Source organism: Motacilla alba, chromosome 1 (genome assembly GCF_015832195.1).
Source record: "Motacilla alba alba isolate MOTALB_02 chromosome 1, Motacilla_alba_V1.0_pri, whole genome shotgun sequence".
NCBI classification, from domain to species: domain Eukaryota; kingdom Metazoa; phylum Chordata; class Aves; order Passeriformes; family Motacillidae; genus Motacilla; species Motacilla alba.
In genome coordinates, this window is record NC_052016.1 from 2,779,978 (window position 1) to 2,805,257 (window position 25,280).

Consider the following 25,280-nt stretch of genomic DNA (forward strand, 5'->3'; position numbering starts at 1 on the left):
TCCAACCACCCACCTGCTCCAGAAAAGCTTTTGAAAGTCATTCTTGCCTGATTGACTCCCTTCTTGCACTAGAACATCTCTTGTATGTCTCAAATACAAGAATAAATATTTAAGAATGGTGTAACTCAGCACAATGCCATTTAGGATGACTGAAGTGCTTCCATTCTATTGACACAGTGACAAGAAGGGATTTCAGAGCTCTCAAACATCCCTGTTAGATTTAGTTTGATGTTTTCAAGTGATAATGCAGAATGCAGGCAAAGATTAAGTGGGGATCACCATGAACTTGCATTGAAAAATGATTTCTCTCTAATATGGAATGATAAATCAAGAGTAAAACAGCAAAAGAAGCATCCTCAGGTTGGATGGAAATATCAGGACTCGATATATTGTTAAAGGTTAAAAAAATAAAGGAAGAAAAAGAAGTGGGCAGCAGAATTGGTGTCAAAGAAAATATTTCTTTGTCAGTATCTGAAGACAAATCCTGGAGGTCATGTCCTAACAAGAGCAGACTATCTTCTTACTGCAAACAACAGAAATGTCAGTTTTTAAAGTCTGAGGCTGAATGTTTGGAGAAACTCAGATCAGGTCTTTGAAAATTCTTGCATACGAATTTTGTCAATAATTAAATCACCAAGAAGATGAAATAACAAACATGGTTAATAGAGAACTTGCATGGGGTAGTTGGAGCAATTAAGAACGAAGAGGAAGAATTAAGAAAACTTCTCAGTTTCCAAGTATTAAAGGGGTGGAACAAAATTTAGATTATATATTCAAGGAACAGGCTACCAAGACCAAAGTGAAGCTGTAAACTGCACAACTGTGTTTTGTGGGAATTTTCCACCTCTGTTGCCTTTCCTGAGGACTCAGGAATGAATTTAGATCAGATGCACCATCGAGGCTTCTCAAGCAGGAAAACTTTTCAGTTTCAGAGAAGGTGCAGGTGACCACAAAGAATGCATGGGCTGTATTTAGGAGCCCTCACATATCCCATCATAAAATCATAGAAATTAAATTGGAAAAGACCTTTAAGATCATCGAGTCCAAAGTTAGCTCAGCATTGCTGATGTCTACCCCATCAGACACCAAAAATACACTAATTACCCCAATGGAATCAGTTAATCCATGGAAGGAGCATGGAATTGCCTGTCCTATAGGGTCCAGTTGCCATCCCAGAGCACTGTGAATACCAGGAACTTGGTGTTTCAGGATGTTTTGGTACTTAGAGACATCACCTGTCTGTACAGACATGTACCTGTGGCACTCAGACCTGGCCCTTCATGGAGATCAGTCCTGTGCAGCCTCCTCATCGGAGGTGTGCAAACAGCTTGGAGACAGGAGCGGGGATGTGGGTCCTCATTTGCGCCTCTCCCCCCATCCTTTTAAATTTTTTATGTCATTAGGGCAGTCTTAGGGACAAAATTTGAACAGTTCTGTTTAATTGCGCTTTCTTGTGCTCCGGTGTGAGCGGAGCACACCCGGGTCCCCGATGCTTTCGCAGAGTTGGAGGTTCCCAAAATCTTTCCCGGGATCCGCGGGGGTTCCGGCCGGGCGCGGGGCTGGTGCCGTACCCGCGATGGCCACCGGGTGGCAGCGCCGGAACACCTGAAACCTGCAGGTTGTGTGAGGAAGGGGATGAGAAACACGACACTTTCCCGACAAACACGAGTCCTTCCCGTGCTCTCCTCATTCCCCAGCTGGGACAAAGCCAGCGGAAACCGAGTTCACCGGGGCGGCAGCAATGGCCGCGCCGCGCCCTCGGCGCCCGGCGAGCCCTGGGCAGCGGCCCGCGGGCAGCAGGGAGCGAGCCCCGGCCGGGCCTCTGTGCCCGTGGCGCCGCAGAGGCCAGGGCAGAGCCGCAGGAGCCGGTGCCTCGGGCACTGCCCCGAGCCAGCTGCAGCAGCCGGGCCCGGCCTTGTGGCAGCGCAGGAGGCTCTCGTGGTGCCGCTTCTCCACCCGGCCAGGTGCCTGTGCGTGGCCCCGGCCTTGCCTGCTGCCCCTGCCCCGCTCGGCTTCCCGGGCCCGGCAAAGGCGCCGAGGCCGCGCTCGGTGCCCCGGCTGTCACTGCCGAAGGCAGGGACCAGCCCCGGTGCCCGGCAGAGCCCTGAGGAACAGCCCTGGTGCCCGGGCTCCCGCGGCTCCTGGAGCCTCTGCCCACGAGTCCCCGGCCCGTCCGTGCGGCCAATTCCCGGTGCCCTGGGCAGCGCAGCCGGCAAAGCCAGGGCTCTGCGCTGTGGCGCTGGGGCTGCCGTGTGGCAGCGTGGCCAAAGCCTCTCGGGGCTCTGGGCACAGCAGCGGCCACAAGGCCACAAGTCCGGGGCTGCTCCCAGCCGCTTCCTGGCTGCTGCGCTGATGTTGGGCTGCCGTGGCTGGTGGCCCTTTGTGACACAGGCACACGGTGTCGGGGCCCTCTGTGATGTGGGACGTGGTGGTGGCCAGAGAGCCTTGTGACATCAGGGAGCCCCACCCTGGCTGAGGGTCTCTAAGTGGCGCAGAGCCCTGGCGTGCCCAGTCACAGGAGAGCCGCTCTCTGTGCAGGAAGCAGCTCCCTGTGTCTGTCTGCGCTGGACGCCAACAGCGACAGAGGCCGACAGCGACAGACAACAATAGCGACGAGGACAAAGGCAACTCCAACTCCCAGTCCCTCAGCCCCTTGCCCAGCTGGCTGGAGGCCCCCAGCAGGCAGTGGTTGAAGTCAGTGTGCAGGTCAGTCCTGCCACTGTCACAGACTGAGGAGGAGGAGACCTTTGCCAACATGAACCCAGAACCTTCCCAGTGGGACGGTGACCGTGACAAGGAGCCCCAGTGGGAAAAAGTGACAGCGAGAGAGAGGGACCAACAGCAAGTTCTGAGAGTCCAAGAAATTTCCCGTGAGGCAGCCAGGAGGAGCCGAGAGCTGTACCAATGGCAGGTACGTGTGTGAGTTGGAGAGGTTTCCCAGTACAGCAGTGAGACACATGAAGAGCTCTAGGAACGGAGAGAAACTGTCAGAGTGCGGGAGCTGTAGCAGTGGGAAGGAGATGGTGAGCTATACCAAGAGGTGTGCAAATGGGAAGAATGTGTCACAGCCCTAGAGATATGCCAATGGGAAATAGATGGGAGTGAGCAGCAGGAGTTGGGATGGGAAGAAGATGAGAGATCCCATGAGCTGTGCTGACAGAGAGATGTGAGTGTCTCAGAGGATTCCCAATGGGACAATATGGAAGAGGCAGATCAGAGGGAAGGTGAGAGATACCAAGACCTCTCCCTGTGCACTCCCACATCTCGATGGGACAGTGTCCCAGAGCTTTCCCAGAGGGAAGGTGAGAGGTATGAAGAACTCTCACCAAGGGAACAAGATGTGCGCTCCCACATGTCCCAGTGGAAAGAGAGCAGAGAATCAGAATTGTACCAAGTGAGAGAGAGCAGTGACAAGGAGCTCTCACAAGCCCAAGAGCTGTGCCGATGGCCAGATATTAGTGACGGAAAACTGTCCCAACAGGAGGAGCATGGGAGCAGTCAGGAGCTGTGCCAATGGAGAAAGGACATCAGCTCCAAGATCTGGGACAGAGCCTTGCCACCACTGAGTGAGGAGGAGCCCCAGCCTTGTGGCCGGGTAGGACCCAGCTCTCCCAGCCCCGTGGACACAGCGGTGGCAGCAGAGGCTGCGCCTGCCCTGCCCAGCGCCTCTCCTGCCCCACACAGTCCCACAGAGGCCAAGCCGGCAGCTGCTGCCCTGGCTGGAGCTGAGAAGAAAAAGCTGCCCAAGACTCTCGCTCTGGAGGAGATGAAGGCAGCAGCTCCTTCTCTCTGCAGTGAGGAACTGCCCTCACTAGGGACACAGAGCTCATCCAGTGTCTCCTCTGACACTCCCACCAGTAGCCAGGCGTCACGAGGCCAGGATCAGGAAATCACCGAGGAGAGCCTGATCCAGGGACTCAGTGACCTCTACCAGCTGATGGAGAAGCTGGAAGAAGAGTATGCCCTCCAACAAGAGATGGCTGCAGAAGAAACACAGCCTAGCTCTCCCAGCCCCATAGGCATGGAGGTGGCAGCAGAGGCAGTGCCTGCCCTGCCCAGCGCCTCTCCTGCCCCACAGAGTCCCACAGAGGCCAAGCCGGCAGCTGCTGCCCTGGCTGGAGCTGCTGAGAAAGAGGGTCCACCCAAGGCTCTCACACCTGAGGAGGTAAAGGCAGCAGCTCCTTCTCTTTCCCAAGAGGAGCTGTCCTCACCAGGGACACAGAACTCATCCAGTGTCCCCTATGACACTCGGACCAGCAGCCAGGCTTCACAAGGCCAGGATCAGGACATCACCGAGGAGATCCTGATCCAGGGACTGATAGATATGTATGAACTGATGGAAAAGCTGGAAGAAGAGTACGCCCTCCAGCAAGAGATGGATATAGAAGAAACACAGCCCAGCTCTCCCAGCCCCGTGGGCACAGAGGTGGCAGCAGAGGCAACGCCTGCCCTGCCCAGCGCCTCTCCTGCCCCACAGAGTCCCACAGAGGCCGAGCCGGCAGCTGCTGCCCTGGCTGGAGCTGATGAGAATGAAGATCCAGCCAAGCCTGTCACTCCTGAGGAGGTTAAGGCTGCAGCTCCTTCTCCCTTCAGTGAGGAATTGTCCTCACCAGGGACACAGAACCCACCCAGTGTCCCCTCTGACACCCCGACCAGCAACAAGTCTTCACTAAGCCAGGATCAGAACACCCCTGAGGAGATGCTGATCCTGGGACTGATAGTGTTCTTGATGCTGGTGAAGAAGCTGGAGGAAGAGTATGCCCTCAAACAACAGAAGGGTGTAGAAGAAACAAAGCGCAGCTCTCCCAGCCCCGAGGGCACAGCAGTGGCAGCAGAGGCAGCACCTGCCCTACCCAGCACCTCTCCTGCCCCACAGAGTCCCATGGACCAGAACATCACGGAGGTCCTGAGCCAGGTGCTGCAGGAGATGCAGGCACTGAAGCAGGAGCTGCAAGAAGTCCGTGCCTTTCAACAGCGGTTGGCTGTACAAGTAGAATCACTAGTGACAGCCAGAAGGGAAGAGAGCTCAGTGCCTGCCCTGCACAGCCCCCCCAGCCCCTCGCCCGGCCAGCTGAGAGCCCAGGCCCCCAGCAAGCAGCAGCAGGAGGGGGCAGCATCAGCATCAGTGTGGGCAGGGCAAGAGAGCGACGAGGGGACCTTGGCTGCGGAGGACAAAGAGTGGGAAGATGACATCGAGCCAGAGCTTGCCCAGTGGGAAAATAAGGAAGAGGCAGAGGTGTCCCATGGAGAAATGAATGACTCCCAAGAAGTGTCCAAGAGGGAAGAGTGCCCTGAGCAGGAGCTGTCCCAGGAAGAGCTCTATGACTGGGAAGAGTACACAGAGGAAGATGTTTCCCAGGGAGAAGACACAAGTCACCATGAACACTGTGAATGGGAAAAATACTTCCCTAAGCAAGAACTGTCCGGGGGGGAAGTCAGCAGCTCCCAAGACATCTCAGACTGGGAAGAATACACTGGGCAAAGGCTGATTGGAGTAGATGTCATCAGCTGTGCAGAACATTCTGATGGGGAAGAATACATTGGCCAAGACCCTTCCCAAAGAGAAGCCTGCATTGGCCAAGACATGCCGAGAGGGAATGGCAGCAGACACTCAGGACATTCCAGTTCAGAAGATGATAACATAGAGGAACTCATGCAGAACTGGGAAGATGAGAGCGACCATGGCATCTGGCATAAGCCCTCCTTCTTCCCAGAGGAGGAGGAGGAGTGGGATGAGGTGAGTATCCTAGAGCTGCCTCCAGAAGAAGACGGAGAACAAAAATTGAGAGTTTTGGCAGCAGTTGAGGTCCCAGTGCCCTTCCCTCTTGAGGCCTGGTTTGAGGAGCAGGAACCAGAGCTGCACAGTGCCTCGCTCATGCCCCCGAAATGCCAAGTCCCTGTGGCTTCTCTTCCCTTCAAGAAGCCAGAGGCAGGGATGGAGAGCCGGGTGCACAGCCCCCCCCAGCCCCTGGCCTGCCCGGCATGGAGCCCAGGCCCGCCGCGGGCAGCCAGCTGCCCCCAGGAAACGTCCCTCCCACTACAGGCGGGCGCTGCGGGGGCTGTTCCGCTGTCCCTGCCTGAGGCCACAGCCAGAGTGAAACAGATGAGAAAAAGAGGAAGAAGATAAAGACCAAGAAGGTGAAGAAGAGGAAACAGATGACGATGACTCCTCTCACCGGTCCCGCTCCTCTGGTGTCGCAGCAGCAGCTGCTGGGTTCAGCTGGAGGCGCTGAAAGATTGCTGCTGCAGCTCCTCCAAGGCAGGCAAGGGAAGAGCTTTTGGATGGGCCAGCAAAGGCAGGCAAGCCAAGCCAAACTGCACCAGGCAGAGCCACCAAGGCCTGGGCAGTGAGGCTTGGAAAATGCCCACCCAAAGAGCCCAAAGCTCCCCCCTTCTCCACCCCGCACACAGCCAGCCCCGGGCCTGGAAGGTGCAGCAACCATTTCTTGGGCACAAAGCAGAGGCTCCTGGAACGGACTCTCGGCATCAACCACCCCAAGACAAAGAAGATGAAGACAATGAAGAGAATGAAGACCATGACAAAGCAGATGAAGACTACAAAGGTGAAGACAGAGAAGACAAGAATAATTTAAAAATACATATAAGAAGAATAGTCATAAGAATTTAAAAATAGAAGAAGTAGTAGTAAGAATAAGAATTTAAAAATATATAGAAGAAGGAAAGTAGTAGGAATGAGAATAGAATTTAGAAACACATAGAAGTAGAGAAGAAGAATAGTTAGAATAGCAAAGAGGAGAAGTAGTTAGAATAGGGAGAAGAAAAAAAGGAAGAAGAATTTAAGAATACAAAAATGAAAATAAAATTTAATGAATAAGTAAAACTAGGAGACTTGTTTTTATTACATATTGTATATTTATATTACCGTCTGTGATCTAAAAACATGAATATACAACATGTTGTAATCCTGATACATTATAAGTTCCCAGAAAATAAACAAAGACAGAACTGTTCCAATTACTGAAGAATTTGTGTATTTTCTAATAAAGTTTGTGAGGCAAAGAACAGAGTCCCCAGATTTCCTTTGCTGTCTCTGAGCGGTGCCGGTGTGTTTTCCCGGACAGTGCCAGTGAGTGCCCTGGGAGCAGTGAGTGCTCAGCCCCAGCGCAGCGGGAGAGTTGCGGGCTGGGCCGGCAGGGCAGGGCTGTCGCTGCTCTCTGCAGGCGACTGAAGGCGCGCCTTGAGGCCGGCTGAGAGAGAGCTGTGCTGGGAGAGAGCCCTTTGCAGCAGGGCCGTGCAGCCGCCGCAGCGCAGCCAGCACAGCCCCGCCGGGCGCTGCCCGTGGCCCGGCAGTCGGGCTGGCTCAGAAAGGCAGCGCGGCTTTGGCGTGGCCAGGAGCAAGGGCTGCTCCTTGCCGCTCTTGCCGGGCCTGTCAAGGCGCTGCCAAGGCTCCTCCCCATTTTCACTTCTACTTTGCGCACAGAACATCGCCCAGAAGGAACTTGCGGCTGCCCCTGCGGCTGAAGCCTTGCCCCCTCTGCTGCCCTGTCCCTGCCCAGGGCCCGCTCAGCAGAAAGCAGCTGTGCAGTCACTTCTGCAGCCCCTGCAACTTCTACACCACCCAGCGCTTGGCCTTGGCAGGGCCCTTACAGCTCCTGGAGCTGCAGCTGATTATCTCCAGCTCTCTCTCTCTCTCTGACAGGTGCTTCCTCTTTCTCTCCCTTCCTCACAATTTTTGGGAAATAAAATCTGTGTTGTTGAATAAAATCCATCTGTTGGCATCCCATGGTCTCATTTGTCTCTTAATCAGGGCTGTATTTGAAACAACCACGTGTAAAGTAAAGCAATTTGATAAGATAAAGACTATATTAAAAAAGAAAAAAAATTATTATAATCCTCAAGGGAAATCTAACATGATCCTCATAACAAGCAGGTCTCTTTTGAAATTCCTTTCCTGAAAGTATCCAACAGAGCTATGACAAACTCAGTTACCAAAGTAAAAGACATTCAAGTGGTTTTGGTTAGAACTAAAATGTCCCTAATCAGGGCAGAGGCATCTCTCCCTCATTGGATTGTGACACACGGGCAGAGACACCTTCCACTATCCCAGGTTGCTTCAAGCCCCAGTGTCCAGCCTGGCCTGGGACACTTTCAGGATGGGGCGGCCACAGCTTCTCTGGGCACCCTGTGCCAGAGCTTCCCATCCGTCACAGAGAAGAATTACTTCTGAAAAATCCCTCAGAATTCTGTCCCTGGAGCCAGGCTGGGTGTGTTCCTCAGCAGCCTTGTGCCAGGCAGGAGGGGTTCTCCTGCTGCAGCCCCAGCTGAGGCAGCAGCAGGTCTGTGCTGCTCCGGACAGATCCCTGTGGCAGCAGCTGCACAGGGCTGGGCAGCCAAAGACTTCTTTGGGTCTCCTAACTTCAGGGTGAACACGGCACAAAATAGGAAAAAAAAAGAGCAGGAACAATGGGGTGCCTGAAAAGGAAATTACTTTTAATCAGAAATAAAAATAGGGATGATGCCCAGGAACCAAACACAGCACAGGGACAAGCTCCAAAGACCAGAAACAAGGGAGTGGTAACAATAGATAGTCTTGGGGGGTGGAACATTCTAGAAAGAATACCATATGTGGCACACAGGTAACCAGTAGGGGAGTAGAACTTGGTCTAATTAACAAAACAACTCCAAAGCTCTCAGGAGGAGATCTCGGGCTAGCTGTGAGTTAAATGAATGTTTCCTAGGGCTTGATGTTAAGGTTTGGTGTAACAGAGGTGAAGTCTGGCTGACTTTATGTTCCAATCATGCTGCTTCCCCCAGGGTCAATGCTGAGCAGCTGTGGCAGGAGTTTGATGTTAGCATTTCCATTTGCAGGGTGTTTCTCCAGGATTAATTTTTCTTTTTTTTCTGGTATAACTTTCAGAGAAGTATGTAATCCCTGATGGTAGAAAAGGTCTCCCAGCACATCAAGTCCAAGCTGTGCCCAATGCCCATGTTGTCACCCAGCCCAGAGCACTGAGGCCTTTCTTGGACATCTCCAGGGATGGGGACTCTACCACTACCTTGGGCAGCTGCTTCCAATGCTTAACCACCACCTTTTCCATGAAGAAATTCCAGCTGATATCCAAGCTGACCATCCCCTGGCCCAGGCTGAGGCTGTGTCTCCTCATGCTGCCACTTGTTGCCAAGGAAAACAGCCCAGTCCCCACCTGGCTGCACCCTCCTGTCAGGGAGCTGTGGAGAGCAGTGAGGTCTCCCCTGGGCCATTCCTGTTTATTAACATCCTTCCTTCCCTTTTTCTGGAGCACAACTTGTGCAGTTGTTCCAGTGTCCCAATGGTAAGAAATCACACTCACAAAACTGGGGAATCTTTGCTGCTCTCAGCACCTCCTCAAAGACTAGCTACTTCTGTGGATTTGCTGATGACCCCAGAGCTAAGATCCCATTGTTGTCAGCAGCACTCTTGGAGCAGTCAGGAGTGCTGTCAAGGAAGGGGAGGGATCACTGGATTTGCTTGGAGCAAAATTTGTTTTCTGGATTAACACAGCAGTGGCATGAAACAATTGAACTTCATGCTTGTATTACCCACATTAACAACACCATTTATTTGTCTGTTTCTGCTGATGTTTCTTATCAAACAGACTCTTGGGATTCTGTCCAGAGAACCAGAGATGTTTCCCCTCAGCTAAACCAGGCCACCATCATCGACCTGCACCCGTCCTCCACCTACAACATCCGCATGTACGCCAAGAACCGCATCGGCAAGAGCGAGGCCAGCAACGAGCTCACCATCACCACTGACGAAGCAGGTATGACCTGGCTTTGCAACCTCTAAATCCTGTGGGAATTCTCTCTCTTTGATGTCAAGAATTGTTGCATGAAATGCTGCTTATGTGGCTGCAGCTGTATCAAAAGGAGCACTTGAGTTATTCCCATGGAACATCGTGACTTTTGCAACTTCATTGTGCAGGGCTGTAATTAAAGCTGTTCAGTGGCATCTAGTGGTCAAAGAAGACATTGTGCTCCAAATTTTCAGCTTATGATGTTGGGAATCAGATACCTGTACCTACAGTGAGGCCACTCAATCAGCAACATCCTGGTTTTAGTGGTGGTGCCTCCCCTGTGGGTATTGTGGCTTTCCTTACATGTTTAGATATTAATGTAGGTAACTAATTTAAATTTCTTCCCTTTGAGAATGTTCATCCACATGAATCAACTCTTCATTTGTATATTCCCTCACTCAACCCACCCACCATTTATTTTTCTGGCCTCTATTTAAGTCTCTTGGCTGTAACTTGTTAATGTCATTCCCCGGATCTTTGTTTTGTTGTATTACAGAATCACAGAATCATTTAAGTTGGAAAAGATCTCCAAGGTCATCAAGTTTAATCTTTATTTTTACCTTTAACCTTTTGTTCTCCTGCATCAGCACCAGGAGGATATGGACATTTTCCCTTTGGTGGCTGGAGCCACTCTCATGTACATGGAATTTCTGCCTTCCTTTACCTTATGCTAAGTCAGCACTGCTTCCTTCTTTGGGGAAGGAAGGCCCTTTGGGGGTTTAGAGATGACAACATGGTGACAGTGTCCTGGCAGGGAAAATTCCCTTTCTCTTTCAAGATTTGTGTTGGTCTTGGATTTGAACACCCAGAGACTGATTTTTAGTTCACCTCCAATGAACACAACTGTGTAATTCCCATCTAATTTCTCTGGGAATTTCTTACAATGAAAACACAGTCCTTGTCAGGACAACATGGTATTGGTTCCGAGGGACTTTCTGAGTAGGAACAGCACACAAGGGCTCACAGTGGAAAGTAGAATAAGCTGGAGACAACATAAGTTTCATTTCTTTTATCATTCCAGCAGAAGAAAAGCATGCAGTGAACAGATTTAACAGTGAACAGTTTGTTTGAAAAAATACTTATTTTTTGATCAGAAATTTCTTTTCCTTTGGGCAAAGAAAATGTGAAATCACTAGAGAAAACCGAGTATCCGTTCTTCCAGCCAGAGTCATCTATAACCCCAAAATGCCCATCCTTCCTTGTGCAAAATAGAGGGCTGGGTCTCGGATCAGCTCTCTTATTCACCCATGCTTGGAATGTTTTTTACTTGCCAAGTTTTTCCTGACTGGTAATTAAGCTGTCAGGATCAGCAGCTGCCCTTGGAATTAAAAAAAAAAACAGCTTCCCCATGAGCAGGGTGGAACCTTAACATCACATTTTATTCAGTTCTTTGTAACCGGGCTTCAGAATAAATGATCCTTTTGTCGCTGTCTTTTGAGGAGCTGTTCATTGGTAGAAAAAGACCAGCAGTGTGGAACTGTATTCAAAAGTCACTGATCTACCTAGGGAAGGACTGGGAGGGAGGAGGTCAGGCTTTAGGCAGAGTTTGTGATGTTTTTCTCCTGGGTTTTTATTTCAGGGGATGCACAAAATGTAGGAACATCTTTTTTTTTTGATCGCTGTTTACTTCTGTTCCCTGCTTTTACAGCAGGCAGTGGGGAGCAGCATGGGTGCAGGGGATGAGAGAGAAGCTAATGAGCAGGGAGCAAAATAAAGGTCCAAGAAATACAAGATAAAAAAAACAAGCAACTTGGAAAGGGGGGCAGATTCTGTATCACATATTGCAAAGAAATATCTCTATTAAAAAGAAACCTGTAAAAGGTCTCTGTGGTAAAAGGATAGGTAAGGATGGAACAATTTCACAGCTTGCAGACCATGTCTTTCTTTCCGTACAACCCCAATTAGCTCATGTGTTGGAAAATAGATGCCAATACACACTTGCTCCAATGCCTGTGAGAAAAAAAGAAGCATTATGGCCATTGCCTAATACTGAAATCAATAGAGGAAATGGGGATATCTGGGTTTTCTTCATATCCTTGCCACAAACTGTGTATGACATTAAGTATGTAAAACAAATGACTTCTTATTTAACATCTCTCTGTGGTGTGCTAGGAGCACTTAACTATAAAAAATAAAATTGGGGCCTTTTGAGGAAAAGTCAGGATTTTTGGGGGCAGATTTTAAACCCCATTTTTAGGATCAAATGCTTGGCTCAAATTCCACTACATTATAACGTACCCCAGAGGAGTGGCATTCATTTTTGTCAACAGGAGGACAGAATCAAAGTCAGGCTTCAGAAAATTCATAGAGATCTCATTTTTGCCAGTGGACTTTTTCCTCTTCTCCTTCCTTTGTATTAATGCAAGAAGAATGGAAATGAAGTTCTTTCAAGCTTTGGAAATTTCCCATATGAAGGACAGTCAGGAATGGCAGAGAATAGGGCATATTTAATGACTTAAACATATTACAGGCTGTATTCTGTGTCTCTGCTTTCATCAGTTACAGCAAAATGTTCTGGTTCCTTTCACCACAGCGGTCATTTATTGCTGTTCCACCTCTAACAGCCCCATCTCACCCTTTTCATTGCTTTCCTTCCTTTGTCCTGCCATTAAACCTAATTTAATACCTTTTACTGATGCCACATTCTGCATCAAGGGAACCCTCTGCAGCAGCTCGAGGTGGCTCCATCCCTCTCCTCAGATCTTTCCTTTGCAGTGATTTACCTCACTGAGCAGGCAATTTACTGCACATCTCTCTGTTCAATCCCAGCTGATCCTGATCTGCTTTGTAGCTGCCCAGCTGATGAGGAGGTTCCTTCTTTTTTCATTCAGATTTAAAGCTTCCTGCACACCTTTGGCGCTGTGTTGATGGTCCATGAAAGTTTCCCTGGCTCAGGCAGGAGTTGAAAGAAGGTTCTCCCACCTAGAAGTTATATTTTTGTCTGTTTTCCAGGCTGGAATTCTTACTGGGGAGGGGTAGAGTGTAAAGTGTTCAGGATTTTGTTTAAAATATCTGATATTGGACTGAATGTGCTCAGTTTCCAGTGAACAAAGGGGATCCCACTGGAAAATTTGCAACAAGTGGAAAGCAGGATTAGGAGCTCCTGGCTCACTTGCTTTAAATGGGTTCTGCTGCTTTTGTGTCTGGATTAGGAGTTTCTGGCTCACCTGCTTTAAGGGAACTCTGCTGCTTTTCCATCACCCACAGGCTTGTGACTGCTGAGAATTCCTCTTGCCTATCTCCAGATATGCAGAAACAGCACTGTGAGAGTATCTCTAGCCAAGAAAACCACTATTATTCATTTTATTATATTCATTTTATTTACCAGCTTGGTATGTTTTGACACATATGTACTTTGCTGTTGGCCAGAGATGATCTCTGAATGCAGAAGATTCCCGGCCCTGCTTCTTTTTGGTGAAGTTTTCCATATGGCACTGACTCCAACCTCTGTGATGCTGGGGTGTAAAGGTGGTGACATTTTATGTGAAGTGCTGAATTCCTTGGGCTGTGAGGGCCACTTTTAAAGCATTTTCCTTCTCTTTCCAGCCCCTGATGGTCCACCTCAGGATGTGCAGCTTGAGCCAATATCTTCCCAGAGCATCAGAGTCACCTGGAAGGTAAATGCTCACATGTCCACAGACAAGACAGGCTCTGTCAGTATTTGGGTGCTTTCAGAGGAGTACTATAACAACTGTGCCTTGGTTGTTTTATTTAGCAGAGACATTGCAGATGTCTTTGCCTACATATCTTAAAATATTTGCCACTGAAGGGAGCATCATGCAAAGAAAGCCTTCCATTGGAGAGTAAAAGCAGCAGCTGCATGTATTTCCTTCTTTTTTTCTGATTTCAGAGGTAAGGCCACATATTTAGGAAATGAACACTCACAAAACTGCACTGTGATTCTGGGCAAAACTTCCCCAGAAACCACTGGAACCCATGGGATCTTCCCATTGCAATAGACTTTGGGACAGATTTTTGCTGCAGACAGAGCAGTATGAGTGTCTCAGTACAGCCCATGAGAACTGATGAAGAGTAATTAATATAAAAATATCATCAGCTGATATAATTAAAAAATCTGGCATGTCGTGTGACTCAATTTTTCTAGGTTTTTCCCAGTATTTTGACAATAACAGAAAGTTTTAAATGCTTTGGTATGATACAAGAGGTACTTAAACCATGGTTGAAATGGTTTTGTGATATATACTGCTTGTATAATGTGTTGATAATTCCATATATTTACAGTTCTTAAATATGTAATGTTAAGAGCTGAAGTGGCATGATAATAATAATGATTAATTTCCGTATGGATGTTAATTACTCCTGCAAATGTGGGTGATGTGGCTTTTGTCCTATTATATGGATTATTCAAAAAGTCAGGAGCAGTATGGTTCTGCTTATTAACCAAATAACTATGGGTGATTGGTTATTTATTGCACAATAATGAATATATTGTAGGTTTAAGCCAGTTAGTTAAAAGGCAGGTTCAGAACCTCTTCTGAATCCATATCTTAAATTTATACCAGTGTTGCTTTTCACCAAATGGTTTCCAGAACCAAAAGCTGTGTGGTCACAGATTTACCCGGAGTGAAACACAGCAATGAACTTAGAGAAGACATGGATTTAAATCCAACACACAGTCAGTAGAGCAAAGGAAGTAGTTTTTGAAGCCATGCATGGGTTTACAGTGATTCTCAACAACTGAAATAAATTCTTAATAGTGTTTTTCTTTTTTAAACCACTTCAGAACTGTGACTGTCTGATCAAGTCAACCATAATCTTCAAGCTACTACGCCTGAATTTGTTTTTATGGATTTATGGGTAGGCAGATTGAAAGGCTTTGTTTGCTTTTTCAGAAAGTTCATGTTGGGGGATGTTTTTAAAAGCAGCAAGAGAAGAAGGGCACCACTGGCCCATTGCTGGAATTCATAGCTGCCGTTTCTGAAATTCTGCCATTAAATTTTATAGATGCAGATATGAACAGGCAGCTACAGGACAAACAGAATTCTCACCCCTACATTTCGATAACTGCCTAAAATAAAATTCAATTTGTACTTCAAGGACACTTCAAGTACAACTGAGTGTGTCCTGGGCTCTGGGTGTAGTCTGATATTGAAGGATATCAAATGAGGTGCTGGGGTTGTGTTCTCAAGATCATGTTTGGAATTTGACTTGAGAATTCTTGTCCAAGTTCAGTATCTAATATAACAAGATATTCACAGAAATGAGTTATGTATTGAATACATCCTTCATTAGCCTGGTCTCATGAGCTGAAGGGAGAGATGGACTTCCACAATTTGGAAGTCACTGGGCAGGGTTAGAGCATATGCAGTCCTACCTTTATTAAGGTAGTTATTTCCTGAATGACAGTTTCTAAGCTGATTGAAAAATCTTCTCTTCCTTACTAAGAAGTCCCAAACCAGGAGCGAGCCACGTTACTTCCCTTGACTTATTGCAGTTTTCTCCAGGTCATGGCAGTTTTGGTTCATGACTCAAAAAGGAACTTTAAGATGGTCCCACAGACATAATCCAGTTTGGTTCCATGGTGAATCCTAACTTTGGGCAGGTGCAGTGCTGTGCAGAAGGCACTCATTGAATGTCTAATAAAATGTAATTAAGAATAAAGAGGAGATCAATCCTACATTGTCATGGAAGCCAAAAAACAAGAAAAGAACCTGACCTTGGTAGTTTTTATTTTGGGGGCATGGGGAGCTTTAGCCATGAAAGGCTATGATGACATTGAACAAACAGGATTGTGGTGAAAACTAGGGCTATATTTAAAGCTGGCAAACTTTATTAAAACACAGTGTCAATAACAGCAAAAGGAGCAGGGAATACCACATTGATTATCTTTCATCCTGTATTAAATCTCATTTCTGCAGCTGGCTGCAGCTGTAAATCTTCATTTAAAGTTTTGTCTTAGTCCACTCTTAGAAAACCCCAGTTAAGCAAAGTTGTGTTGGTCTGTGATTTGTTTAATCCAATATCTCTGTGTCCACACAAGACTTTGGGTTTCAGACTGAGCTGATAAATAAAACTCACCACTTTTTGGTAGTTCAAACTGGTGCAGAGATAATGGGAATTAAAGAGAAATACTCATTTAGGAAAGAGCATGAAAATATTCATTTTCTCATGTAGTACTTTGTATTAGGTAAATGAACTCTTTTAACTTAGACATGGGGAATACTCCTTTTCCTCTTTATTCCTATTTACACACATGCAAAACTATAGAACGTCATACTTTAGAAACTGATACCCTGTTTTAAAATATTGAATTCTGTGAGGAAAACAGAACATATATGGACTGGAACTTATTTTTCATAGTGTTCTGTGGCTACTGACAAGGTTCACAATATTTTTCCCCAAGAACACTAAGTTGTTTCATTCAATTTTCTACAGAATATGTCTATGTATCAAATGAGTCATGTATGCAAAAAGTCAACTCAGAATGAAGTTTTCAGGTCATAGTAACAAGGAGCATTGGATTGTTGTGAAGCAGAACATTTCAATGTTTTGTCCTGAAGTGACTTGGAGTTCGTTTTATATTGTATAATGTTTCCAAGTGGGGGAAAAAAAAAAAGTAAAATGTTAATATTTTATTTAAAGAAAAAAATCCCTTGACTTAAAACAATTATGAAGAAGATGAAAATTTCAAAGTTTGTAATTTTATTCCAATTCAAAGTGAGAAAGTATAACTGTAGAATTCCCAGCGAAGAGGATGCTGTGGCTGCTTTGTTCAGCCTGTTTGTGTGGAAGTCAAATTGTCATTCAGGATGAGCAGAGGGATGGAGCAGCTCTGCTGGCAGCAAAGGCTGGCACAGCTGGCATTGTTCAGCTGCACAGGAGAAGCTTTGGGCTGAGCTCAGGGTGGCCTTGCAGGGCCTGCAGGAGCCCCAGGAAACCTGGAGAGAGACAATTTCCAGGGGATGCAGGGACAGCACACAGGGAATGGCTGCCAGTGCCAGAGGGCAGGGCTGGATGGGATCTTGGGAATGAGGAATTGCTCCCTGGCAGGGTGGGCAGGGGCTGGGATGGAATTGCCAGAGCAGCTGGGGCTGCCCCTGGATCCCTGGCAGTGCCCAAGGCCAGATTGGACACTGGGGCTTGGAGCAGCCTGGACACTGGGAGGTGTCCCTGCCATGGCAGGGGTGGCACTGGATGGGCTTCGAGGTCCCTTCCAGCCCAAACCATTTGGTGATTTTTTGACTTTATCTGAACTCAAACAAGGACAAGAATCTGACCTTAGCTTCCACCTCCAGATTAAAGGTACCTCCTTCTGCAAGCATTTAAAGATCACAAAGCCATGGAATTGGCTGGGATAGGTAACACACTTACAAAGGGCTCTGATAATAAAATGACAGGTATGTTTCTGAAGCAGTTGGGGAGTTTTTGACCAAAGAACCCAGAGAAATATTTAAACAGGAAACGGTTATACTCTCAGATTCCCAAAACACAATCCTTATCCCTGCTGAGTGGCTTACAAGGATCTCAAGATCTGAATCTGCTGATTGGGTCAGCTACATCTGATCAGAGTAATACAATGGGAATTGAAATTATATCATCACTCCAAGTTCTGTGTCTGTTTCTCAGGCAAGAGGGAGCAAAAGAAACATCTGAAGAGATTGTTCAATCAATAAGTGATTCACATTTTAAATTTGAGAGGGGACTGGCTTTTGCAGAGCCATGGTTTTGATGGTAGTGGATGAAAGGCAAATCTCACTCTGGTTTTATCATCTCCAGTGCACTATAAACTTCCTAAACAAGCAGGTCCTGTGGCAGAAATGAGTGTTTTTCTTGAGAATCTGTTCCTCAGGAGACTTAATGGGATATAGAAGCAATAGAAGTTGCTGCCTCTGCCAGTCCCACCTGTTGCTGATAAACTGCATCACAAAGACCTTTTTTGTGGGCCAGTGGGACAGATGAGCCTGAGGGCATCTGTTGGGGGTTTGAAACAGGTTTGGAGGATTGCAAAGAGATTTTTTGCTCCTGGATTACAAACTTTGCCTTTAGATGTATACAAAAAAAAATATATATATACTAAAATATATATATTTAAAATATATATAATAATTATGCCTTGTATAGATAAAAAAAATCAGGCTGGAACATTTCCATATATGGAAATCAGTCCAATACTATTTAAATATAATTTTTGTGGGTATTGTTGTCAGTGACAGGCTTTTTCCCTGAGCTGAAAATCTCTGCTTTGCACTAGATCACATTTTATATTGCAGAGCACACAAATGATTTCCACTAGTCAGGAGCAGGGAATCTTGCACTGAGTAATGTGGCACATAATTATGGCCAACCATTTTGTGCTGTCCATAGTCCTGAATGCCAGATATACTGCAGCTATTCAGTATGCAAATCCCTGCTTTCCAAATTATTGTTGCCTTCAGCACTCATTATCTAATCATCTTTCCACACTACACACTGAATGAACAGAAGCATATTTCAAAGCGCAGCATAAAATTTTCCTAATGCATGGGACTGAATAAACTCCTGTGACTGCCTTGCACAGATCTATAAATTCCTTCCTAAAGGTTCAGTGAATGGTGGGGGCTGCTGGCAAAAACAATTAGTGCTGAAAGGTGGCCTGGAATGCAAATGTACCCTTATCAAATCAGCTTGGATTGATTCACGTGAAAAGAGAACAAAACATCATAAATTCACACTCAAAAGTGTCTCCGTATTGGATTTTTCTGTTCATGAACTATTTGAAGGTGCTTCAGCACAGATTTGAAAAAGACACACCTGAAATGTATAGGATTGAAAAAAGTTGCTGTTTCACGTGCAGGAAGTATTTCTGAATTGTTGCCAACAAATTGACTTGCGTTCGGTAGGAAAAAAAGATAAAAGCAAAACTTTTTTTTTTTTTTTTGATAATTTTAGGGGAAACAACTTGACTTTGGACGTGTGCACTTAATGCGTGACTTTCCATTTTCTGTTCAGGCTCCAAAGAAGCACTTGCAGAATGGAATCATCCGTGGGTACCAGATAGGTTATCGGGAGTACAGCGCGGGGGGAAATTTCCAGTTCAACATCATCAGCATCGACACCACCGGGGACAGTGAGGTTTATACCCTGAATAACCTGAAGAAATTCACCCAGTATGGCATGGTGGTACAGGCCTGTAACCGGGCTGGGATTGGACCTTCTTCTCAGGAAATCATCACCACAACTCTCGAGGACGGTGGGTCCTTGGCAAGCAACTCTCATGGGACATGTTATCAATGTTGTTCTTATTTTATGTCTTTTTATCTTGCATTTCTTGTTCGATTAGTGATGATGAAAGTAGGGATGATAAAATACCAGTCTTTAGGTAGAAAGGTGCCTGCTCAATGGGCTTGTCTGATTTTCATTGCAAGAGTGAATTTATTTTACCAGGTAAATAAAAATAACTCTACTAATGTCATAAATCTGCTGTGAATGATGTTGACAGAGACCAAAAGAAGCCAAATGCTCTGGTGTTCACATATTTGCAACTGTTGTGATCTCATCGTTGCTCCAGAGTGATCTCATCATAGTTTTGAGAAGTGTAACTCTGAAAGGTGGAGCAACATTGTATTTTTTTTGTTGGATTACTACTGTTTTCAAATGAATCTGCTGTGTAACCAGAGCTCTTGTACTGCACGGTCTTGTAAATCTTAAGAGAGATGTGTGTTTTTTCAAGGATATCCCATGACAGAAAAATCATTGCTGTTTCAGGCAAAATTCACCCTGTCTAATCCAAAGAATAATATAGGTTTTTGGGTTTTTTTCAAACTGCATAAAAAGTACTTCTCAAACAATGAGAGGGAGTCCTCTAGTGGAAAAAGAGAATGATCCCATATCCAAAACAAAGAGTTCAGTATTTTAGAGGAGTATAACAGCAAATAATAATCCTAAAGGCCATACAAGTCAGATTTTCACCTACTATAAATCAACATCAGTGTCCTGAAATCAGTGCCAGCTTGGACACTGATTTCACAGAATCTGACTTCTACATGGACAAAATGGAATGTCACACATCTAAAATCCTCAAGAGCCACAGATTTTGAGGCAGGCTATTCATGAAAGTCTGATAGCTTTTTTTTTTACTCTAAGTGTTTCTAGGCTTAGCTTGCTGCAAGACCTCAGAAGGCAGCATGCTCACACGGGCAGATATTTTATATTATAATAAATTTTTTTTTCCTTCAGAATCCAGCGTGCTTTTCTTGGAAATTTTTTGGTTGTCACTCAATTTTGGATCCATCTTAGAATCAAATATGCCATGAGCTTTAAAAGCAATGCCAGTTACTAATACTGCTGTATTACTTTGACACTAAATGGCCAGCAGAAAATGCCTTAGATTTGTTTGATTTTTTTCCACCTTTTTTAAGTATCAGCAAAAATATATTATGACCATTTTTTCCTATGTTTTTTAAAGATGTGCCCACTTTTTTCTCCCTCCACCAAATTAAAGAAACATCAGAATTGTCCACAAGTTGCAAATTTGGCTGCAAACTTTAAAAAAATTATATTTAAATTGCTTACAGAATGTTCTACACATTGCAGTGCCAGAACACACTTATATTTCAAAAGAAGCAACAAAAAGTTTATTAAAAGACAAGTCAGCAAGTAGGGAAACAGTACATCAAAAGTCATTCCAGGGAAAACAGCTGCACTTGCAGAAACATGTGGATTGTAGCAAGAATGAAGGATTTGCATTGTTAAAATGTGTAATGGTAATTAAATATTGTGTGATAGGCTGGAGAGGAAAACAAAGGGTAGCTAAAAGATGAATATTGAGTTGTTTTCATTGTGTTAAAATGGTGAATATCTTATTCCAGTGCCCAGTTGCCCTCCAGGGAATGTGCAAGCCACTGCCACGTCCCCAGAAACCATCTCCATTTCCTGGTCAACGCTGGCGAAGGAAACCCTGAATGGGATCCTGCAGGGATTCAGGGTTATCTACTGGGCCAACCTCTTGGATGGAGGTGAGAAACACCGACCAATTACCAAGTAAAAAGCTGCATGTGACCTTTATATCATTTTCTCTCTGGTGTGAAGGCATTTTACTCCCTTTTCTTTTTGGTTTAGAGAAAACCTTGTCTATCTGTGAGGGAGCAGGTTCTCCTAGAGGCTGAACAGAGCAGCAAAGCTGCCTGGAGGAACCTCAGGAAAAGCTCCCACCATGGGTTTGCAAAACTCCCCAGGCCCCCCGTGGTACCCAACACGACCTGAGCAAATTTCACCTCAGGCACAGAGTGCAGAATGTTGAGTTTTTTTAAAGAATGGTGACATGGATCTAGAAAAAAACAGCCCAAACCTGATTTTCACCATAATTTGGTTGGTTACCTCTTTGCCTACTTGATATGTAATCATTTATTTTTTCATAGGATGCATTTCCTCTCCTGAGGTAAAAAGAAGGAAGATTTTTTTTGGCTGAGGGCAAGAGAAGGAAATGTCTCTGGGAAAAGCTTGTTATTTCCGTGCCAGCTTTTTCTGTTGTGTTTTTGTGTACTTAGCATAATTCCTGGGGAAATAGGCTCCAGAGCAGAGAGTGAGTGAGAGGATCAAAGGAGAATTGTGGTGCTTTGCTAATCTGCAATTTATTGCGTGATGATAATTCCCCATATGGCCCTTTCTTGTAAATTAAACAAATTAGTAGGTTTGAGATGCACATGACTTTATTCCTACTTGCCCTGTGGATTTTTCACAACTGCCTCCCCTTCTTTTGCTTTCATCCAGCAGAGCCACAGCTCACTGTAACCTGCAGTTGTGCAAATCCTGGCCTCTGTTAGTGTGGAAAGGGGAATTTAGAGTGGAAATGTGACTCAGAGGCCCATTGTCCCTGCTGGTAATGGTAGCCTCAAAAATATTTGGAAATCAACCACCAATTCCTTTAAAATAAAGATTAAAAATGTATAAGAAGCATACAGAAAAAATGTAAACATGTAGGGCATAAAATTAAATGTTTACAGTGACGCCTGTAGTTTTGGATGAGATCCTCTGTGGATATTATCACATCTAAGCTCCTATGGGATGTCTCACAACATGATGAAAAAAGATGATGTTCATGCCATGCTTAAAACTGGATTTTCTTGATTTATTCAACTTCATTTGCTGCCCTAAATATGTTTTAAGTTTTTTTTTTTTTTCTTTTGCCATATGGGTTGTACTTCTTAGCTTGCTGCAAAAAAAAAAAAAAAAAAAAAAGAGATTAATATGAAGTGCATCATCTTTCTGCAAGTAAATCTGATTTTACTGTGTTTAAATCTATTGTTAGCCACTATTGCTGCTATCAAGTGCTTTGCAGCAGCACTTGCTGCACATTTTAAAGTAAAGGGGACATTTTCTTCATTTTCCTTATGAGACATGGTCTTTCTCATAACCAGAAAATCTTTACGAAGATAACCAATGTTCTCATTTTTTTTTTCTTTAGGAGATGTTTCACAATAATCTCTTCTTGTTATCTGTTCTTTATGAAAAACCTCATTACTTGTAGAATTTCTTCAATTCTCTTCATCTTTTTTTTTTTTAATTGCAACAAAAAAATAGTTTGAAAATGAAAAATGGGTCTGCTTCAAGTGGTAAGAGGTGAGGACATCAATGAAATAATTGCAATTCATTACAGTTCATTGCTGTTCTGTAATAATGAAGCGTTCCTTGTCTGGGACACCCAAGATTTCCACAGCAGGTTTCAACACCTGGAAGAAGAGTGAACTTGGCAATAACTCCACTTCCATTTTATTTCATTTTATTTTATAGAGCTGGGAGAGATAAAGAATGTCACTACTACCCAGCCATCCCTGGAGCTGGATGGCCTGGAAAAATACACCAACTACAGCATCCAGGTGCTGGCTTTCACCCGAGCTGGGGATGGAGTGAGGAGCGAGCAGATTTTCACCCGCACTAAGGAGGATGGTAAGGAGTGAAAGCATCTTCCATTGCCACTGCCAGGAAGTGTTTGTCACAGGCAAATATTGTACACAGGCATGCAGAGAATGAAAGCTCAGCCCTGGGGTGGCCCAGCCCAGGGAGGAGCTGGAGCTGCTGCAGAGAGCCCAGAGGAGGCTCCAGGATGAGCAGAGGGCTGGAGCAGCTCTGCTGGCAGCAAAGGCTGGCACAGCTGGCATTGTTCAGCTGCACAGGAGAAGCTTTGGGCTGAGCTCAGGGTGGCCTTGCAGGGCCTGCAGGAGCCCCAGGAAACCTGGAGAGAGACAATTTCCAGGGGATGCAGGGACAGCACACAGGGAATGGCTGCCAGTGCCAGAGGGCAGGGCTGGATGGGATCTTGGCAATGAGGAATTGCTCCCTGGCAGGGTGGGCAGGGGCTGGGCTGGAATTGCCAGAGCAGCTGTGGCTGCCCCTGGATCCCTGGCAGTGCCCAAGGCCAGGTTGGACATTGGGGCTTGGAGCAGCCTGGCACAGTGGAAGGTGTCCCTACCATGGCAGGGGATGGAGCTGGATTTTTAAGGTCCCTTCCAACCCAAACCATTCTGGGATTCTATGAAAATGGGAAAAGGAGGAGAGACTGTTCTGGAACTATCTTATATTACTTAGATCCCACTAAGAATGCTTTTTTCAGTATACATACATACATATATATACACATATATATATACACATATATATATATATATATATCCTCCAAATATCTCTTCCCTCAAAAGCAAAATAAAGAACAAAAGAACAAAATGTCTTACCATTGTTCCTAGACCAAAGCCTGTAAAATTCAATTCCTAATGCTGAAAGTTTAAGAAACTTTTAATCATACGCAGACACTGACACATGAGATTCCATAATCACTTTATTGTAACTGTACCTATTATAATCACTTCAGGTTGCCTCAGTAGGATGCCATGCACTAATCTATTTCTGGAGCACTAAAATTCCAAATTCAGGGGAGGTTTTGTCCCTAACCTTTTTTTAATGCTTTGAAAATACTATGAGATGTACAAATGTATTTTTTGATCCCCCAAATGCTTTTGAAAAACTGGATCAAGACTTTTTATGGTACAGATAAAAATGCCCACCGCCTTCTCAATAAGGTTACTTGAATAATGTTTAATTTGTAAATTCTCCTGTGAGTTATACAATATGTTTTCAAGGAAATTAGTCAATAGATTTTCATTTCTTGTTCATCCACTTTATTGGTCGCTTGTGAATATATGAATATACATGCCCATTTTTTTATTTGTAATAAGATTTACAAAAGTGACAAGAGGGCAGGTTCAGTAAATTAACTGACTTGATGAATTCAGTGCTTTTTTTTTCCAATAAAAATTATGTGAATAAAGTTATTAAGTGAATTATGTTATTATTTTAGTAATTATTTATTAATTAGTTATTATGTGAATTAAGTTATTTTTTTTCCAATTAGATTTTAAGGGACTGATTCATTGTAAAATTTCTATGCATTGTAAGGTCACCTGGCCCCAGCTGTAGCTGTATCCAGGAGATGCAGTAAATGAAAATTGCTGAGCTCCAGACTTGTGTGTCCCAAACACTGAACATTCTGGTATCAGCCTAAAGTCCTTTAACAGTTACTTTGGAGCACCCAGCTCCTGACTCAGATGCTCTTGGGACACTTAGTGCTTGGAAGTAGATGGATTTATTTCAATGAAAAAAGATCTAAAATGTAAAATCTAAAATGTAAGAGAACAGCAAAACACATGCAGCATTTCCAAGTTACTTTTTGTCAAGTAGATCCCAGCATAGCAAACCTTCCCTGAATTCTCTCTGAACACAAAGGCTCTCAGCCCTGAGCCTTTGGAGTGGGATTTAAGCCACCAGGAGCCAGGAGTAATGTCCCACACTGCTCCAGGAGCTTGGAGACAGGCTGGTCTTGGGGACATCTGGTTCATGTCAGAAGCCTCAAACATTTCTTCTCCTCCTCCTTCTCCTCCTTCTCCTCCATCATCTCCTCCTCCATCATCTCCTTCTCCTCTTTCTTCTCCTCCTTCTCCTCCTCCTTCTCCTCCATCATCTCCTTCTCCTCCATCATCTCCTTCTCCTCCTTCTCATTTTCCTCCTTCTCCTCCATCATCTCTTTCTCCTCCTTCTCCTCCTTTTCCTCCTTCTCCTTCTTCTCCTCTGTCATCTCCTTCTCCTCCTTCTCCTCTTTCTTCTCCTCCTTTTCCTCCTCCTTCTCCTCCTCCTCTTTCTTCTCCTCCTTTTCCTCCTCCTTCTCCTCCATCATCTCCTTCTCCTCCTTCTCTTCCTCCATCTCCTCCATCATCTCCTCCATCGTCTTTGTCTTCCTTTCTTCCCCCTAGCCCAGCCTCATTTGTTCATCCCAGTTCTCGGTGGTGGCTCTTTTGCTGCCTCCATCCCTGGCATCAGACAGGCCCTGATGAGGGGAGCACATTGCCTCAGACTGTGTTTGGCAGCTGTGCAAAGGCTCATCTCTCACCTTTACTCCTCCTGGCAGCTCAGCAATAACTCGCCCTGAGAGCCTGATGAAACTTTCCAGAGGTTTTCTGATGCCTCACACTGGTTCCATTCATTAAATCTTTTGTC

At 45.3% G+C, this 25,280-nt stretch overlaps 1 protein-coding gene across 2 annotated transcripts in view; it reads left to right on the plus strand.

The window, feature by feature from the left end:
* The window catches only part of DSCAM (DS cell adhesion molecule), a 179,649-nt gene that overhangs the window by 70,511 nt on the left and 83,858 nt on the right, over positions 1-25,280 (plus strand). For both annotated transcript variants that reach the window (XM_038138300.1, XM_038138309.1), the window contains 5 exons: positions 9,597-9,764; positions 13,344-13,414; positions 18,747-18,987; positions 20,606-20,752; positions 22,527-22,682. In XM_038138300.1, coding sequence (XP_037994228.1) covers positions 9,597-9,764; positions 13,344-13,414; positions 18,747-18,987; positions 20,606-20,752; positions 22,527-22,682 — 783 coding nt within the window. The remainder of the gene's footprint in view (positions 1-9,596; positions 9,765-13,343; positions 13,415-18,746; positions 18,988-20,605; positions 20,753-22,526; positions 22,683-25,280) is intronic.